This window comes from Symphalangus syndactylus, chromosome 1 (assembly GCF_028878055.3).
Source record: "Symphalangus syndactylus isolate Jambi chromosome 1, NHGRI_mSymSyn1-v2.1_pri, whole genome shotgun sequence".
NCBI lineage: Eukaryota > Metazoa > Chordata > Mammalia > Primates > Hylobatidae > Symphalangus > Symphalangus syndactylus.
In genome coordinates, this window is record NC_072423.2 from 127,556,368 (window position 1) to 127,576,950 (window position 20,583).

Genomic DNA, 20,583 nt, shown 5'->3' on the forward strand with positions numbered 1-20,583 from the left:
CGCACCATCACACCATTGCACTCCAGCTTGGGGAGCAAGAGTGAAACTTCTCAAAAAACAAACAAACAAAAGGTTCTTTTGAAGTCTTATAGTGGCTGCTGGTTAGAGGTAATAGATGACAAATATTTCCTATTTAGATCTTTAAAAAGTGCTAGACTTTTAGTTAATTTCTTTAGGACTGGGAGGGCCTGGAATAAAAGATCTAGCTATGTTAATAGAGATTCTTTACAGATGCAAATTTTCCCCCACAAAGGACAGCTTTGCAGGGCCATTTCACGATATGGCAAAGAAACATGTTTTGGGTAAAATATTTTGATTTTCTTCCTTGTTTCATAATGTTATGCCAGAGTCAGGTTGGAAAGCAAGTAACAATATATAGAGTCAAATAAAACCCATCTGATGAGAATTTATTATTTGTAGGGCATGACTCCCCAGACTCATTAGATAGGAATTTGGGCAAGATAAAAAAAAACAGAGTTTAGTCCTCAAAAGGATTTTCTTAAAGAGTGCTTAGCTTAATTAAAAGTGGATATCCAAACTATAGGTACATTTAAAAGACCTTTATATTTTTCTCTTTCTGGATCTTGTTTTTCTAGAAAAAGTTTTTTTTTTTCTTCTCAGTCGATTGAGTTCTTTTTCTCCATTTTGTCTTGCCACTCTTAATGCATGCATGAGAGGCCCTAAGATAATTTCAGATGGCCTGGGACTTCTTGGGAAAAACAGAAAAGGCGCCACTGATTCCATTTTGGGTGAAACCTCTGTTTTCCTCACAGAACTCCAGGAATTAGAAGTTGATAGGTCCCTCTCAAAATCTATTTTTTGTCTTCCAGCTATACCTGTTTATTAAGCCTTAGAAACTGCATGGTTTCCCGGACTATCTCTTAAAAGGCTCCATCCTGAGGCCAATAATCCAATTAGGAGGTTGGCAAATAAAAAACTTACAATTACTGGATCTTCTACTGTCTGTGTAGTTATATATGTGTTATATGTGTGTGAAGTTTATATAAAAGAGCTCTAGGCTGGGCCCAGTGGCTCATGCCTGTAATCCCAGTACTTTGGAAAGCTGAGGTGAGTGGATCACCTGAGATCAGGAGTTTGAGACCAGCCTGGCCAACATGGTGAAACCCCATCTCTACTAAAAATACAAAACTTAGCTAGGTGTAGTGGTGGACACCTGTAATCCTAGCTACTCAGGAGGCTGAGGCTGGAGAATCACTTGAACCCGGGAGGTGGAGGTTGCAGTTAGCCAAGATCATGCCATTGCACTCCAGCCTGGGCAACAAGAACAAGACTCTGTCTCAAAAAAGAAGAAGAAAAAGAACTAGTTAATTGGCCTAAAGAAAAATAAGCACTTATGGCCAGGCATGGTGGCTCATGCCTATAATCCCAGCACTTTGGGAGGCCGAGGTGGGCGGATCATGAGGCCAGGAGATCGAGACCACGGTGAAACCCCATCTCTACTAAAAATACAAAAAAATTAGCCGGATGTGGTGGCAGGTGCCTGTAGTCCCAGCTACTTGGGAGGCTGAGGCAGGAGAATGGCATGAACCCGGGAGGCAGAGCTTGCAGTGAGCCGTGATCACACCGCTGCACTCCAGCCAGGGCGACACAGCGAGACTCCATCTCAAAAAAAAAAAAAAAAAAAAAAAGGAAAAAGAAAAAAGAAAGAAGAAAAATAAGCACTTAAATAAAATTTTTTTTGAAGAAGTAAAAGCTGTGAAGGCTTTTACTTCACATGACTTTAATCTTTGAGAAATAAAAACAGTCTTAAAGATTATTGGTAAAATGCAACTGTCATCAAAATGTAAATAGGTGATCTAAATTCTGCAGATCAGATACTAGATTTGCTACATGTTTTAAGGTTATAAACCGCTTCTTTGGCTTTTGAGAACTGTTTGACTTGCCTGCTTTACAAGTGCTAAGGCCTAGGTACATATGGAATTAATCACGCCCTTAACTATGCTGGAAGGAGTCAAACTTTGTTGATGCTAGTGCATAATTAAAACAGCTCACCAGATTTTACATTACAGTTAAAAATTGCTAAGAGTTACCATTAAAACATGTAACTGAGACCACTGAAAATGGATTTATATGCAAGGTGTATAAAAACAGTGAAATGTGTTTTTAGTAAAAGTTTATAAGAAGGCATGGAAGTGTAAATTTTTGCCTAGGGTTAAAGAATTGTTTTAAACTAGATAAGATAAAGCTAAAGGTTTAACAAGTTGTGGAAGGTTTCTAAAAAGAAATTCTATGTGTTAACACTAACTAAATTCAAAAGAATCTTATATTGGGTTTTCTGTAAATTGAGCATTAAAATAAAAGTGCAAGTTTTTCTTAAGGCACTAATTTGCTTTTTAGCAAAATTTGTAAAGGGTTATAAAAGGATTATAAGAATCTCACCTCATGGTCCAACCAGTTAAAATTGGATAGAATTGTCTATAAGGGGCCGGGCGCGGTGGCTCACGCTTGTAATCCCAGCACTTTGGGAGGCCGAGGCGGGCGGATCACGAGGTCAGGAGATCGAGACCACGGTGAAATCCCGTCTCTACCAAAAATACAAAAAATTAGCCGGGCGTGGTGGCGGGCGCCTGTAGTCCCAGCTACTCGGAGAGGCTGAGGCAGGAGAATGGCGTGAACCCGGGAGGCGGAGCTTGCAGTGAGCCGAGATCGCGCCACTGCACTCCAGCCTGGGTGACAGAGCAAGACTCTGTCTCAAAAAAAAAAAAAAAAAAAAAAAAAAAAAAAGAATTGTCTATAAGGTTTCATTACAAAATTGGGGTTGACATTAATAGTAAACTAATGGAAGGGTAAAATTTGGCTTTCTCTCCCTTGAACAAGATTCTCATGTAATAATGAAGGATAAGGAAAGATTTTAGTTTCGCTTGTGGCTAGGCTGCCAAGAAAGAGAAAGAGAAGACGGGAGACAAATTGTTTGGAAAGCTAAGTCTTCACGCTTAATGAGTGAAGATTTTGCCTTTTAAAAAATGGTTGAGTCACTGGGCACAGTGGCTCACACCTGTAATTCCAGCACTTTGGGAGCCCAAGGCAGGCAGATCACCTGAGTTCAGGAGTTTGAGACCAGCCTGGCCAACATGGCGCAATCTCATCTGTACTAAAAATACAAAAATTAGCCAGGTGTGGGCGCAATCTCATCTGTACTAAAAATACAAAAATTAGCCAGGTGTGGTGGCAGGCATCCATAATCCCAGCTGCGTGGGAGGCTGAGGCAGGAGAATCGCTTATAGCCAGGAGGTTGAGGTTGCAGTGAGCCGAGATCATGCCACTGCACTCTAGCCTGGGCAACAGAGTGAGACTCCATCTCAAAAAAAAGAAAAAAGAAATATGTAGCTGGGCGCGGTGGCTCATGTCTGTAATCCCAGCACTTTGTGAGGCCAAGGCGGGCAGATCACAAGATCAGGTGTTTGAGACCAGCCTGACTAACATAGTGAAACCCCATCTCTACTAAAAATACAAAAATTAGCCAGACATGGTAGCACACACCTGTATTCCCAGCTACTCAGGAGGCTGAGGCAGGAGAATTGCTTGAACCCAGGAGGCAGAGGTAGTGGTGAGCCAAGATCACACTACCGTACTCCAGGCTGGGTGACAGAGGAAGACTCTGTCTCAAAAAAAAAAGAAAAACGAAAAAAGTTTGAGTCATCATTTTGGTAAAATAAATAACATGGTAATCTAGAATTGTATTTTATAATTTCAAGTGTTTTAAACCTCTAACTTATTAAACAGGTTTCCCAAAATCAGTTTTGAAATTTTCTTTCCTGACCCCTAGCTTTTGGATGCTACAGAGGGCCCCTGAAGCATCCAGAAGAGAGGTAAACAAGATTATTTGACATGTTTAGATTTGTGAGATTACCAAAATGATGTTTAATCTTCTTCAGGTTATATTTTAGAGAAGAATATTAATAAATGTTCCAAAATTGTATGGGATGCTTAAAATTCTAACATCTGAGTTCTGACTTTATGCTCTCAATCATAATTAAGGTTATTATGTTGAGTTATTGTAAACCACAAAGATAACCAAATTTCTCTGTCAATCATGTTTTTAACTGTAACTACCCTGGACATCTTGTTATTCACAGACAATTCTTGTTTTGTTTTGATCCTCTTCAAAAGATGGTTTATAATCAGCTATAGAACTTTGGTGCTCTCAAATGCAGATTTCTGATAACTTTGGAGATTGTGACATTGGAATAAAGGAAAAATGTACAGGACCTATGAAGAGCTGAAATGTTTATGAATATCAAGCAGAATAAGAGTTAATGGAATGAACTGAACTAATAGAAAACTGAAGTAATATTTTGTTTGTTTGTTTACTTTTGCTTAAAACATTGCTGATCCTTGTTTTGTTTTTCAGAGTCAAGGAAACTTATTTTGGGCTATTTATATCCTTTAATAATCAAGTAAGTTAACTCCTGTGAACAAAATTTGGAGCATATTTGTTTCTCTCTGCCTGGCTTCTCCAAAATTTGGAAACTAGTTGTAAGTATTCTTAACTTATGGCAATATGGTTATTTGCATTAGTGCAAAAAGAATGCATTTTCTTTTGCAAGAGAACACAATTGGAGAAACTGGTTGTTTTACCAAGGCTTTGACTGGAAGCGTGTGCTTCCCTTTAAGGAATCAAGCTTGACTTGCAGAGCCGATAAAAGCCCCTTGGGAAAACTTGCCTCATACCTTGTCTACACTGTCCCCATACAAGGTTCCTAACTTGTGGTGAATAAGAATGTCACTTTCTGGCCCCAGAGAATCTATAATCCACCCCACAAGTATTTATACCAGATGTTTTTGTGCAGATAAGGGACCACGCACAGGGTCTTGCCTGAGCATGCCCACAGTAGACTGGAGGCCCACATACACTGGGGGATTGGGTTGGAGCCACAAGAAATTCATGCCTTATGCAGGAGAGGAGCCTGGCCTCTTTAGCTCATGTGTGGTGGCCTGGTATTCAATATTTGAGGTGGGAGCCTGCTGGTGGGACTCCTCTCTTTGCTGAGAGCTCCCCTTTTGCTTAATAAATTCCATCCTCCTCACCCTTCAATGTGTCTGTGTGCCTAATTCTTCCTGATCGTGAGACAAGAACCTGGATTTAGCTGAGCTAAGAAGCAAAAAATGCTGTATCAGTAGTTAGGCATTAGCTGGGCAGGGGAGGGCTCTCCCCCTACCCACTATAAGTGTCTGGTGATGTTTCAGCAATTATCTCATTGCCTCTCCAAAAATGATAATTTGGCAGCACCAGGGAGAGGCCGTTTCCTGATGGTCTACACCTGTTAATATCAAAATGTGAATTGAATGCAGGCCCCAGGAAGAAACAGCTTCATGGGCATGCATATTAAGAGACAGAAATGGCAAAGTATGATCTTCTGGGTACACTCCACCAGATAAAGGAAGAAAGCCTCAGATAGGCATGTGTATAACTCCCTAAATACACTGTGTGGGCTCACTTCCCAAGGGTAAGGAGGGTTCTGCGTGTGTGGGCAGCTCACCCTAAGGGAAGAATCATGGGAAAGAGGCGAGGTCATAAAAGTCCTAGGATCGGCTGGGCATGGTGGCTCACGCCTGTAATCCCAGCACTTTGCGAGGCTGAGGCAGGCAGATCACGAGGTCAGGAGATCGAGACCATCCTGGCTAACATGGTGAAACGCCGTCTCCACTAAAAAATACAAAAAATTAGCCAGGCATGGTGGTGGGTGCCTGTAGTCCCAGCTACTCAGGTGTCTGAGGCAGGAGAATGGCATGAACCCGGGAGGCGGAGCTTGCAGTGAGCCGAGATTGCGCCACTGCACTCCAGCCTGGGTGACAGAGCGAGACTCTGTCTCAAAAATAAAAGTCCTAGGATCACAGTTAAACAGGGCACTTGACCTTCTCTCTTTAACCTTCACATCCCTGCTTGGATCTTTTCCAAGTGCACCTTCCTTTCTTTCCTATTCTAAGGCTTTTTTTTTTTTTTTTTTTTTGAGATGGAGTTTCACTCTTGTTGCCCAGGCTAGAGTTCAATGGCATGATCTCGGCTCACCACAACCTCCGCCTCTTGGGTTGAAGTAATTCTCATTCCTCAGTCTCCTGAGTAGCTGGGATTACAGGCATGTGCCACCATGCCAGGCTAATTTTGTATTTTTAGTAGAGACAGGGTTTCTCCATGTTAGTCAGTGTGGTGTCAAACTCCCGAACTCAGGTGATCCGCCCACCTCAGTGTCCCAAAGCACTGGGATTACAGGCATGAGCCACCATGACCGACCTCTAAGGCCTTTTTAAATAAACTTCTATTCCTGCTCTGGAACTTGACTTGGTCTCTTTTTCTGCCTTACGCCCCTCAGTCGAATTTTTTCTTCTGAGGAGGCAAGGACTGAACTTGCTATGGACCCATAAGGATATGCCACCAGTAACTTTGGGTAACTTGGATCTTTTCCACCAGTAACTGCCTATGAGCACGACTTCCTCCAGGCTCCTCAAGAAGAAATTCAGAACAATGAATGGCAGTCAGCCAGCCTGGGCAACATGGCAAAACTGTCTCCACAAAAAGTACACAAAAAATTCAGCCAGTCATGGTGTTGCACACCTGTTAGTCCCAGCTACTTGGGAGCCTGAGGTGTGATTATCTTCTGAGCCCTGAAGATTAAGGCTGCAGTGAGCCTTGATCACATGACTGTACTCCAGCCTGGGCAACAGAGTGAAACTCTGTATCAAAAAAAAAAAAATGGTGGTCATCATTCAGTTCTCAGTTCACCCTTATCTGAGGTCTAGGTGCCAGTGGACAGCATTTTCCATTTGGTGGGGATCTGGATTTCTGAAAACAACTCAGAAACATATGTGAAGATGTTATCTTTTGGCCAGGTGCAGTGGCTTATGCGTGTAATCCCAGCATTTTGGAAGGCTGAGGTGGGAGGATCATCCTGGAGATCGAGACCATCCTGGTCAACATGGTGAAACCCCGTCTCTACTAAAATACAAAAAAATTAGCCAGGCGTGGTGGTGCACACCTGTAGTCCCAGCTACTCAGGAGGCTGAGGCAGGGGAATTGCTTGAACCCAGGAAGAGGAGGCTGCAGTGAGCCAAGATCACACCATTGCACTCCAGCCTGGGCAACAACAACAACAACAAATTAAATCTACTAACCTTTTTGACTTAGTAACTATCCCACTCCAAAGGCAAGAGAACAGAACCAAAGAACAAAAAAACAAAAACAAACTATCCTGAATAAAATATTCATAAAAGATAGGCCCTCAGATAAAGTCGACTTCCCTTTTTTTCAGACCTATCCATATTTAGACCAGACATAGAGAATACTTTCTTTGCCCTATTCCTTTCCACTCTAAACTCAATAATTTTAGCTAAAAAACAATAACGAAGTTAAAAACACCACCTATTAAACCAAACCAGTCTCCAAAATACACCTTTCTGACATTTAACTATTTTAAAACCCTTTTATTTAAAAAATGTCTGGCTGTGCACAGTGGCTTATGTCTGTAATCCCATCACTTTGAGAGGCCAAGGTGAGAGGATCAGTTGAGATCAGGAGTTTGAGAGCACCTTGGGCAACATAGTGAGACCCCATCACTACAAAAAAAAATTTAAAATAGCTGGGCATGGTTTCGTGTCCCAGCTACTTGGGAGGCTGAGGCAGGATTGTTGCAGCAGTCAGCTATGTTGCGCCACTGCACTCCAGCCTGAGTGACAGAATGAAACCCTGTCTCAAAAAAAATAAAAAATTAATGGCCCCTTAAACAACAGTAACTAAAAGGCCTATGTTCCCAATAATAAAACCTGATGGCCGGGCACAGTGGCTCACACGTGTAATCCCAGCACTTTGGGAGGCCGAGGTGGGTGGATCATGAGGTCAGGAGATCGAGACCATCCTGGCTAACACGGTGAAACCCCGTCTCTACTAAAAAATACAAAAATTAGCCGGGTGTGGTGGTGGCACCTGTAGTCCCAGGTGCTCGGGAGGCTGAGGCAGGAGAGTGGCGTGAACCCAGGAGGCGGAGCTTGCAGTGAGCCGAGATCGCGCCACTGCACTCCAGCCTGGGTGACAGAGCAAGACTCTGTCTCAAAACAAACAAACAAACAAAAAAAACAAACAAGACAAACTTTATATAGCTTCCACTGTTAAACTCTATTATGACTAAATACTGCAAGACTTCAGCACATTATACCAAAATATATTTTCACCAAAAAAAACCTTTTCATAGTCCACCAAAAACCATCAAAGCCTTCCTAATCTGAAACCCCAAAATTGGGTCTTCTACAGATGATATCAAAAAAAGACTACTCTTATCATTCACACTGCAACAAAACTTCAGGACCTCAAATTTTAAGTTCATAATATTACAACTCAGAAGGGCCCCTCCAGACTCTTTTTTTTTTTCGAGACAGAGTTTCACTCTTGTTGCCCAGGCTAGAGTGCAATTGTGTCCGGAATTGGTGGTTTCTTGGTCTCACTGACTTAAAGAATGAAGCCTTGGACCCTCGCGGTGAGTGTCACAGTTCTTAAAGGAGGCGTGTCTGGAGTTTGTTCCTTCTGATGTTCGGATGTGTTCGGAGTTTCTTCCTTCTGGTGGGTTCGTGGTCTTGCTGGCTCAGGAGTGAAGCTGCAGACCGTCGCAGTGAGTGTTACAGCTCTTAAGGTGGCAGGTCTGGAGTTGTTCGTTCCTCCTGGTAGGTTCATGGTCTCACTGGCTTCAGGAGTGAAGCTGCAGACCTTCACGGTACGTGTTACAGCTCATAAAGGCAGTGTGGACCCAAAGAGTGAGCAGCAGCAAGATTTATTGCAAAGAGCAAAAGAACAAAGCTTCCACAGTATGGAAGGGGACCCAAGCGGGTTGCCACTGCTGGCTCAGGTAGCCTGCTTTTATTCCCTTATCTGGCCCCACCCACATCCTGCTGATTGGTCCATTTTACAGAGATCCGATTGGTCTGTTTTACAGAGAGCTGATTGGTCCATTTTGACAGGGTGCTGATTGGTGTGTTTACACAATGGCACGATCTCGGCTCACTGCAACCTCCACCTCCTGGGTTCAAGCAATTATCCCGCCTCAGTCTCCCAAGTAGCTGGGATTACAGGCATGCGCCGACACATCCGGCTAATTTTGTATTTTTAGTAGAGACAGGGTTTCTCCATGTTGGTCAGGCTGGTCTTGAACTCCCAACCTCAGGTGATCCACCCACGTCGGCCTCCCAAAGTGCTGGGATTACAGGCATGAGCCACCGTGCCTGGCCCAGACTCTTAAAACTATATACTCATTAGAGAACTAAAACTAACAAAAACAAAAAACCAACCAGAAAAAAAATAAATAAATAAAAACTTTCTCTGAAAACAGACAACATCCTAGACATGGACAACTTTCCCAAGATCACAAATCAAGACTTCTCTTCCATCATGAGGCTCTTACCTCTTAATTTTTTCCTTACATATGCCTCTATAGACAATAAAAATAAAGTCTTATATGCACTCATAGAATATAGTTTTATTTATAAAAGATTTCAAAGCCAGTCTTCTAACAAACAACCTTGTGCCTTAATAAATAAAAAAATAGGCTGGGTGCGGGGGCTCACGCCTGTAATCCCAGCACTTTGGGAGACCGAGGCAGGCAGATCACGAGGTTAGGAGGTCGAGACCATCCTGGCCAACATGGTGAAACCCCATCTCTACTAAAATACAAAAAAATTAACCAGGCGTGATGGCGGGCACCTATAGTCCCAGCTACTCAGGAGGCTGAGGCAGGGGCATCGCTTGAACCCAGGAGGAGGAGGTTGCAGTGAGCCGAGATCGCATCACTGCACTCCAGCCTGGCAACAGAGCAAGGCTCTGTCTCAAAAAAAAAAAAAAAAAAATTAAAAAAAACCCAATATAAATAACTGATGTTAATACCTTTATTACCTCATAATCAGTCAAAAACTTTAGTCCACCCCTCTTAACCAATATCATAAATTTAAAAAAAAACATTGCCAAGAGGCCTTCAGTCTTCTAGATACAGACATCATTTATTGTCTCTTTTTCCATAATTTAGAATAAATGAAGCAATGATTAGAAATTTATCCCTCACGTCCAGGCGCGGTGGCTCACGCCTGTAATCCCAGCACTTTGGGAGGCCAAGGCGTGTGGATCACGAGGTTAGGAGTTTGAGACCAGCCTGGCCAAAATGGTAAAACCCCATCTCTACTAAAAATACAAAAAAAAAAAAAAAAAAAATAGCTGGGCATGGTGGTGCACGCCTGTAATCCCAGCTACTCGGGAGGCTGAGGCAGGAGAATCGCTTCAACCCAGGAGGGTGGAGGTTGCAGTGAACCGAGATTGTGCCACTGCACTCCCGCCTGGCGACAGAGCGACACTCTCTCAAAAAAAAAAAAAAAAAGAAATTGATTCCTCATGGCCAGGTGTGGTGGCTCACACTTGTAATCCCAGCACTTTGGGAGGCCGAGGTGGGTGAATCACCTGAGGTCAGGAGTTCAAGACCAGCCTGGCCAACATGGTGAAACCCTGTCTCTACTAAAAAAAAAAAAAAATACAAAAAATTAGCTGGGCATGGTGACGGGTGCCTGTAATCCCAGCAACTCAGGAGGCTGAGGCAGGAGAATCACTTGAACCTGGAAGGCAGAGGTTGCAGTGAGCCAAGATTACACCATTGCACTCCAGCTTGGGCAACAAGAGCAAAACTCCATCTCAAAAAAAAAAGGCAGGGTGCGATGGCTCACGCCTGTAATCCCAGCACTTTGGGAGGCTGAGGTGGGTGGATCACGAGGTCAGAAGATCAAGACCATCCTGGCTAACATGGTGAAACCCCGTCTCTACTAAAAACAGAAAAAAATTAGCCGGGTGTGCCAGCGGGCACCTGTAGTCCCAGCTACTCAGGAGGTTGAGGCAGGAGAAAGGCATGAACCCGGTAGGCGGAGCTTGCAGTGAGCCGAGATCCCACCACTGCACTCCAGCCTGGGCGACAGAGCGAGACTCCGTCTCAACAAGTTAAAAAAAAAAAAGAAATTTATCCCTCATAATAGACTCTATAGCTGACTCTACTGCAAAGGCCGTGGCACAACAGACTTTAAGTTCTCTTGCTAAAGTTGTGCTAAATAACAGAATTGCTGTATATTACTTACTGACTGGACAGAGAAGTATCTGCAGTTGCTCACACTTCTTGTTGCACAGAGATGAACATATCAGGTATTATAGAGATTCAGTTACAGGGGATTAATAAACAAGCTGCTTGGTTAAAACAGCTTGACTTTTTATCTAGTTCTTTCTTTGATCTATTTGATTTTAGTTAGTTTACTTCACGGTGACCCTGGCTAAGGGGCATACTCCAAAGTGTTGGTATTACCCTCTTGATATCTTAATAGTAGTCTCCTACGTGCACTAAAGACTTTCAAAAGTTTTAAATGTTTACATACAATCATCCATAAAATGTCCAAAAATTTAAATAAATAAAAATTCCAACATAATAAAAAAAAAGTCTCCTCTACTCTAATGCTTACCAGAAAACAACCTAAAGTCCTTATTCCCACCTTACAAAACCCACTGTTGCACTATTTCCCAATGGGATTTGAGACCAAATAAGTACATTTACAATGGTCAGGAAGTAATGTCAGTGTCTACAATTTTGGTCAACCTCTCTATTTTGATCAAGTTGAGAGGTTGAACAAAAGGAGAGAAATTGTTAAATTGAGTTTAGCCTAAAGTTGCCTCCTTATAAGTTCAGCCTAAAGGTTTCTCTGTACATAGTAAATTGTAACCTAACTGGATGTATAAATGGTCTATAATCTATTATAACAATCACTGAGTTTTGGCTAATCACAGGAGGCCAACTGCTCAAATAATACACTCAACCAATCAAGCTGTTTCTGTATCTCACTTCTGTTTTCTGTACATCACTGTCCCTTTTCTGTCCTTAAATCTTCTTCCACCATGCAACAGTGTTGGAGTCTCTCTGAACATATTCTGGTTCAGGGTGGGCACCTGATTGACAAATCTTTTTTTGCAAAATTAAACTCATATTTAATTTGTCTAAAGTTTTCTTTTAACACTATCCTTCTTTTATATTTTGGTCTCCTTATGACATTACTATTTAGCGCTGCTTGATACTTCTATTTTTTTTTCCAGACAGGGTCTCATCTGTCACCCAGGCTAGAGTGGCACTATCATGGCTCACTGCAAGCCTTGACCTCCTGGTCTCAAGTGATCCTCCCACCTCAGCCTCTGGAGTAGCTGGGACCACAGGTGCAGGTCACTAAGTCTGGATAATTAAAAAAATTTTTTTGGCCAGGCGCGGTGGCTCATGCCTGTAATCCCAGCACTTTGGGAGGCCGAGGCAGGCAGATCACGAGGTCAGGAGATCGAGACCATCCTGGCTAACACAGTGAAACCCCATCTCTATTAAAAACACAAAAAATTAGCTTGGCGTGGTGGCAGCCGTCTCTAGTCCCAGCTACTCGGGAGGCTGAGGCAGAAGAATGGCACGAACCCGGGAGACGCAGCTTGCAGTGAGCCGAGATGGCACCACTGCACTCCAGCCTGGGCAACAGAGCAAGACTCTGTCTCAAAAAAAATTTTTTTTTGTAGAGGCAGGGGTCTTGCTATGTTGCCCATGCTGGTCTCAAACTCCCAGCCTCAAGAGTTCCTCCCCTCTTGGTCTCCCAAAGTGTTGGGATTACAGTTGTGAGCAACCATGACCAGCCAACACTTTCATTGCTATCCTCCAGAACTCTAATTTTTTTCGTTGTTTTTTTGTTTTTCGTTGTTGTTGTTTGTTTTTCTAAGGACAGGGTCTCATCTTGTCATCCGGGCTAGGGTGCAGTGGCACAGTCATGGCTTACTATAGCCTCAAACTCCCAGGCTCAAGTGATCCTCCTGCCTCAGTCTCCCTCGAGTAGCTAGGACTACAGGAGCATGCCATCAAGCTCAACTAATTTTTTTTTCTTGTAGAAACGGGATCTTGCCATGTTGCCCAGGCTAGTCTCCCAATTGCTGGCCTTAAGCCATCCTCCCAAGCCTTAAGTCTTGGTCTCCCAAAGCGCTGGGATCATAGGCCTGAGACACTGCCCATCCTGAGGCTCAATTTCTAAATATTTGACCCAGTACTTCCTTAGGGCACAGCCTGATTGAAAAATTGATGGTAGCTTGTACTTTTACACTCTCTCCAAAAACCAGAGAATTATCTTCCCCCAATTCCATTTCTCCAAATTTTCCAACAACTAATAGTAGGCCTGGCTAATCTGGTTATAGACTAGGTTATGAAAGTGAGGTGAGATCATGGAATGAAGACATATCTGAGACTCCCAATGAGACCAATGTTTCCCTTGACTATCCAACTGTTTGTGCAGATTTATTTGTAATAGTGGAATGGAGCTTCCTGAACTGATGGCCAATCTAATGTTTTCGCCTGGAAAAGGAGAAATCTGGATTAGTCAAATAGCCCCGGTTTAGCTACTTACTGCGTGACCTTGCACTGTGTAATCTTTACACATTTTCACCTAAATTCCCTTATCTCTAAAGTGTTCTTTTGTATGGCTTTATCAAATGAAATGTTTGCAAAAATGTTGTGTAAAGAGAAAAACATTCTCTAAGTTAATTTTTGGTTTTTTTTTGGAGACCGAGTCTTGCTTTGTCTCTTCCCGGGTTCAAGCCTTACTCCCGCCTCAGCCTCCTGAGTAGCTGGGATGACAGCTAATTTTTCTTATTTTTAGTAGAGACGGGGTTTCAGCATGTTGGCCAGGATGGTCTCCTGACCTCAACTAATTCACCCGCCTCGGCCTCCCAAAGTGCTGGGATTACAGGCGTGAGCCTGTAAGTTAATATCTAAATCACACAGGCGTTGAGACTATTTTTTTCTGGCTCAGTGCCACTGTTTTATTGGGCTGACATTTTAATCTATGTATTTTTGCACTTAAACTGGCGAGTTGGGGCGAGGCGCTCAGCATTTGGGTCTTATTCTTAGGCAGTAAGTTCGATGCAGGGCGAAGCCCGGGCCTTGACATTCTCTTCAGCAAGGATTCCGCCCGTCAAGCGCCAGCAGCCGCTCCTAAGGAACTCTGATCCGTACACTGGCTCTGTAAGTCAGCCTCTGGCTCCTGCTTTCTATTTCATCTCTTTCAGTAAAAGGATTTCTGTCTTTTGGCCCTAATAGCGCGTGCCCAAGCTAGGTCGCTGAGGAAGACCCTTCGGGCCTTCTGAGCAGCGTAGCTGTTACTGTGGCACGTCCTAATGGTTCGGTCCAAGGTCAGGAGACTGCCTGCCGTTAGGATGACCAACAGCTAGTTCAACTCAGGATAGCCAAGCTGCTCTCGGCAATGCAACCAATAGGGGAAGTCTTTCCAGAGCTCTTTCTCAGGAGCGTTGATTGGCTTATTCTCACGCCAATCAAGGTTTTCTGCACAACTGGCTTTTCTGTCACCAGATGGGGTGCGAACCGCTCTCTCCCTCGGTAGAGAGGGCAAAAAGCAGACAAGACCGGGAAATACCACAGAGGAGCAAATCACCTCCGGAAGTGGCGTTTTGGGTCGCTTTCTACCATGCAGTCCAATGAACTCTTTCTTTTGGCAACAAATTCCGTCTTCGAGCCCGCCCGAGGCGAAGAACATTTTGATTGGTTGCTTAGTCGGGGGACACAGAGACTCACGGGAGCTTCGTCCAAGCCCTTGCAGTTATTGCTCAGTTGGCCTGTCAATCATCTCGCTCGCGTGAAGGGGCGGGAACTGGCAGCCCTTTTGGCACCGCCTTTTCCTGGGCTGCTGTGCGGGGAGGCAGCGAGGCCACCCCGGCTGGGAACAGCCGCTTGGGCGGGGCCGCATTGCACCCTCTGGACAGTTCCTGGGCCGCGAGGCGCGGGGAGTGGCCCTAAGCGCGGGGCTGTACGGGGAGGGCCGGGGCGTGGGGCGAACGCCGGGGCGGGGTCGGGTCGGGGCGGGGCCGGGGGAGGCGGAAGCGGCGCGTGAACCTAAGTCGGAGCCGCGTTGAAGCTAGCGTCCGGGCCGGCGGAGCGGCGTTGGCGGGGTTGGCCGGGGCGGTGTGGCGCTACAGCCTGGGCGGGCCGGGGGCGAGGAGTCAAGGCTGGGGAGCGGGTGACGGGCGGGCGGAGGGCTTGCCCCCGTGTGGTCCTCGGAGCAGCCCGAGGTCCAGCCTCCGAGCGGTCCCGGCGGAGGATGCGACCGGGGGGCCCCGGGCGGGGCGGTCGGCGGCGGCTGCAGCGCTAGCGGCGCGGGGGCTGGGCGGCGGCGCCGGCATGAGGCGCAGGGCCGGTGTCCGCGGGAGGGTGGCGCTGCCGGCGGCCCGGCCGCTCCCGCTGCAATTGCTTGCTGGGCTCGCCGTGCCATGCCAGTGGGGCCCCCGCAGCTCTCGTCCCGGCCGCTGCTGGTGACCACTCGCCGCCCCCCCGGAGGCTTCACCCGCGCCCTCCCCCAGGACGCGCCAGCGGAGCTCCGGCCCCTTCGCCCTGGACGCGGAGGCCGCGCTGTGCGGGGCGACGGCGAGGCCGGAAGATGGCCTGGGTGCTCAAGATGGACGAGGTGATCGAGTCCGGGCTGGTGCACGACTTCGACGCCAGCCTCTCGGGCATCGGGCAGGAGCTGGGCGCCGGCGCTTACAGCATGAGGTACTGGGCTCCTCGAGCGGGGAGAAGCCTCTGTCTCCTTGGGGAAGGCCTGCGCAGCCCTGAGTCTCTGCCAGATGCGGCTGCTCCCAGAGGTGCGCGGGCCTCCTGGGCTGCGGGGCCGGAGTTCTGCCGCGTGGCGGTCGGGGGCCATGGAACCCCAAAGGCCTCTGCTCACCCTGGTGACGGGCGGGTGGGGGAGGATGGCCCCGCAAGCTTCGGCCTCGGACCGCTCCTGAGTGCTTCATATTTGCTGTACAACACGCCCAGCTATTAGGATGGCTTAGGTTGGTGGGGGAAGGGATTTCCTTTCCTTACAAGTGATTTACAACTCCCATTGGAGCTAGAATACACTGTACGAAAAGGCAGCACTTACATTGGGAGAATACTGTCCAGCGTTTTGGGATCAGTTCCTACTCTATTGTCCTACATTATGGTCTTTTCTGGCTGCAGATTTTAATCACTTGACGTTAGTAAATTATAATTGAAAGAGCAGCGGTGGGAGTAGCACTGTGACTTCGTTGTTTTTTTGATTGTCTCAAAGTGAAGTTTCTCATTTTGGAGACTACTCTCTCAGGCTGTTTCCTCTTGAGGGTTTTAAGATGCAGTGATTGCACCACAAACAATTGTTTAGTCTCTGCTGTCGGTACCAGCAGTCATTCATTTTAATATGGAGAGATTGAAACAGATCTGAGCTTAGTCTCTGCCCTTTATCCTTTTTAACTGTTAGGAGTTTGGAAACTCTGTATTTTTTTAGTGGCTTTATTGAAATATAGTTTACCATAGCGTTGACTTGACTAATAAAGTCTAAAAATCAGTGGTTTGGCAGCTTTTCAATCATGTGAATTAAGTGTAGCTTTCTGTTCTTTAGAAAATGTCTGGTGTCTTGGAAGTGCTCTACAGTTTCCCAGTAGCGTTCGTACATCTTACTGCAGCTCTAGAAGAGGACTTCTGGGTCAAAGCTGGCCTGGAATCTTGGTGGCTACTCCTTGAAGTAATTGGGTCTTTAAATCTTCAAGAGAAATTCTGAGCCATAAAGAACTCTCAGAAAGTTTGGAGACATTTCTTGGAGTGTGGAAGTGAGTGGTGGAAAGCATATTAAACCTGGAGTTCCCCAGCGTCTGGCTCTCATTTGGTCTCTGCTGGGCTTCCTGAACTTGGCACCTCTTCTCTCTGCAGTTGTATAACTTAAGGCCTGTAGATGAGTTGGCTTATTTTCTAAAACAGCTGTTTCAGTTGTTGAGGAAATTGAGCTACTGAAAGTCATGGAGTCACCCCAGAGGGGAGTATTAGAGGCAGTGCTTCTCTAGTGAACACGCACTCCTCTAGTGCCATTCTGCTCCTTAGCTCTACTGGAAACACGAGGCTTACAGTCAAGGCAAAGGAGGCACGTGAAGCAAGTTCAGTTTGTGTCTCTCCTCAGTTGCTTCTCTTTTATGGTAAAATGAAAGTTTGCTGCTGAGAAGTTTACTTATTGATAGCTATTTTGAGCTTTACTTTTTTCTAGGGTTTTATTTGACCTGTACTTTGATTTAGTGATTCAGCCAACTTACTAATGTAATAATAACTTCTGTGTGTGGTTTATTTCCATGAAAAGGAAGTACAATCTTGATGATTTTAAACCTTTCCCTGACCGTGTATTTTTAAAGTAATGTGTGAGATATTTGTAATTCTGTGTAAACTACCGTACTCTTTACAGGGATAATTTTCCCTTGAATGCTTTTTTGGTTGTGTCGTTTAATCTAAATTCAAGGAAATTTGAAGGTAATTACCATTTTTAAGAAACTTATTTTTTCATATTTGAGTCCTCAAAAACTAAGAGATGAGAGTGCTTGCCTCTTGCAAATTCAAGGCCCTTTGTTTGAAATTCTCAAACTAAGGAAATTCCAAAATTGACTCGATAAGGAGAAAATCTGAAGAAGGCGTTAGCTGCTGCAGACCTCCCTGGACTGCAGTTGTACTTTCCATGCCTGGCCCTGGAGCCCTGAGAGGGTTGGGGTGCCCATGAATGGCTCACTCATTCTCCAGCTTGAGCATTCAGTCACTTCCTCTGGCATCCAGTGGGAAGGAAAGCTTATCTTTCAAAGTTCAAGAAGTAAACTTGAAGAAATTACTGGAAAAATGACTTCTTGATACAAGTTGATTTTGTAGGCAGCTTTCCATTTTTCTTTCAAAATGAAACATGCTTACTGTATTTGCTTTTTGGATGGCTTAAAACAAGAGGTATTTCTTAAGACTTCTGTTAGGGAATGGTTTCCTCATCTTTTGAGAGGATAGTTTGGAAGGAAGAAATGGCTTCTCTCAGTGGTCTGACTTAAAAATAGCCAGGTGTGGTGTTTGGTATTCTTATAGACCTAGCTACGTGGGAGATTGCTTGAGCCCAGAGGTTCAGGGGCATAGTGTGTGCTATGATTGCACCTGTTAATAGCCACTGCACTCCAGCCTGGGCAAGAATGAGACCCCCTTCTCTTTCGTTCCCCCCCCTTCTCTTAAAAAAGTAGGAAAAATATGTTTGTGTAAAATAATGTAGGCTGGTAATATTGGGAATATATTGCGGCTAATTACTAACATTACCTTTGCTTCTCTTTTTTTCTTTTGGCTCTGGTTCTCATGTGTTCTGTGTGTGCTGTTGTATTATACTTTTTTGTTGTTGTTTTTGTTTAGGTTTTTTTGGTATTATATTTGGATGTGAGATGTGAACTGCAGCAGATTCTATTTGAAATGAGGCAGGTCATAAATGTTTTTAAAAATCTTGGTTACAGTAACAGGATTTTAGAGATGGATAGAGACCTTAGAAACCTTTTAGAGTCTAGACCACTCCTTTTCTTATACTGTAAATGCATTATCTGAGGGTCATAGATGTTAAAGTGATTGGCTTAAACAGATGAAGGCTGATTTTTCCCCCACACAGAGTGAAGACTGAAACCCATGGTAACTTGAAATCTGGGTCATTCTTGTTTTGTGAAGTATGGAGTAGATAACCAAATGACTTTAAAAAATAATACTCATTAAAACTCAAAGAGGGTCTTTTGGACCACCTGGTAATTTTCTTTCCATCACACGGTATGAAATTTATCATCTGTAGCCAAGTTAATTTTTAGGATTTGGGGGCTCAATATTGAAATATTTTTGAAGGTTATAGGAAGTAATGGCTTGTATAGCTTACTCTTATAAAAATTTTGATATTAAATTATTACTTTAAAAAAGGTATTGTCCGAGCCCTGTTTGTTAAACTTCGCTGTGGTATAAATCTCGAAACAAAAGATATACATTATATATTTTGAAATGGGAGGTACATCCATAGTTTACAAATAATTTGCTAAATCAAAACTGCTTTGAGTTAATGACAGATTTCCTATATTGATTGAAAGATAAAATGTTTATTTAAGAATCTATTGTACAACAAGGTTACTATAGTTAATGATACAATGTATTCTTGAAAAATGCGAAAGGTGGATGTTAATGTTCTCACCACAGTGATAACTGAGGTAATACGTTTGTTAATTGGTTGAATTTAAACATTGGACAGTGTATATATGTCAAAACATCATGTTGTACGTGGTAATGTACACTATTATCTGTCACTTTTTAAAAAGTTTAAAAAAATTAGTGTTATAGACCCTGTAAGGTAACAGAATTTCAACTTAGATGAGTATTAAGTTAGTAAAAGATTAGTAAGGGTAGAGTTTATTATGTAGCTATTAATAATTGATGATTTTCTTTTGGTCTCATGCTAAAATAGGATATCCCTGAGTAGGTGATATATATCTTGGAAGTACAGATGATCTCCAACTTAGATGGTTTGACTTAAAATTTTTGTTGTATAAGCCATATGCATTCAGTAGAAACACCTTCAGTAGACACTGTATGTTGTATTTTGAATTTTGGTCTTTCCCAGGCTAGTGATACATAGTATGATGCTCTCTTGTGATGTTGGGTAGTGGCAGTGAGCCATAGTTCCCAGTCAGTATACTGTGTTGCCAAGTGGTCTTCCCTGACTGTAGGCTAATCTAACTGATCTGAGCATGTTTAAGGTAGGCGAGGTAAGCTATGATGTTCAGTAGGTTAGGTGCATGAAATGTTTGTTTGAGACTAGGTCTTGCTCTGTCACCTACACTGGAGTACAGTGGTACAATCATGGCTCACTGCAGCCTTGACTTTCCTGGGCTTATGCAGTCTTCTCACCTGAGCCACAGAGCAGCTGGAACTACAGGCAGTGCCACCATGCCTGGCTAACTTTAAAAATTTTATTTTTAGTAGAGATAGGGTCTTGCTATGTTGGCCAGGCTGATAAATTTATCCGATTTATGATATTTTCAACTGACAGTGGGTTGATTGGGACTTTATTATATGTCAGGGAACATCTGTGTAGAACAATTTTAGGATTAGTGAAATTTCAAAATTTTATTATGGGTTCTTCAGAATACTCCCAGAATTGGCAGTAATTCTGTTTTTTTCCCCTAGAATCTTTTCATGAAGCAATTTCTATAAAACTTCTAATTTCAAGGTTTAACAACTTTTTCCCGGATTTAATCTTGGCTGCAGTACAGGAAATGATTTAATAAATTAACTCATTTAAAAAATTTATTGATTTATGATTATGGTGTCCAAATTTTAAAATTTATTATTGTAACGCTAAGGTTGGCAAACCTTTTCTGTAAAGGGCTAGGTAGTAAATATTTTAGGCTTTGTGGGATGTATGGATTCTGTCACATTTTGTTTTTTACAACTCTTTAAAAAATGTAAAACCAGATCGGGCGCGGTGGCTCACGCCTATAATCCTAGCACTTTGGGGGGCCAAGGTGGGTGGATCACGAGGTCAAGAGATCGAGACCATCCTAGCTGACATGGTGAAACCCCATCTCTACTAAAAAATACAAAAATTAGCTGGGCGTGGTGGTGCATGCCTGTAGTCCCAGCTACTCGGGAGGCTGAGGCAGGAGAATCGCTTGAACCCGGGAGGTGGAGGTTGCAGTGAGCTGAGGTCGTG

At 43.9% G+C, this 20,583-nt stretch overlaps 1 protein-coding gene across 5 annotated transcripts in view; it reads left to right on the forward strand.

Annotated features, from left to right (window-relative positions):
* Positions 1–14,894: 14,894 nt before the first annotated feature.
* The window catches only part of UBP1 (upstream binding protein 1), a 53,304-nt gene continuing 47,615 nt past the window's right edge, over positions 14,895–20,583 (forward strand). For 2 of the 5 annotated variants that reach the window (XM_055284566.2, XM_055284586.2), the window contains exon 1: positions 14,925–15,596. In XM_055284566.2, coding sequence (XP_055140541.1) covers positions 15,484–15,596 — 113 coding nt within the window. In that variant the 5' untranslated portion in view covers positions 14,925–15,483. Of the gene's footprint in view, positions 15,597–20,583 lie in introns of all 5 variants that reach the window. The other 3 variants (XM_055284576.2, XM_063612633.1, XR_008658642.2) reach the window with 3 other exon arrangements.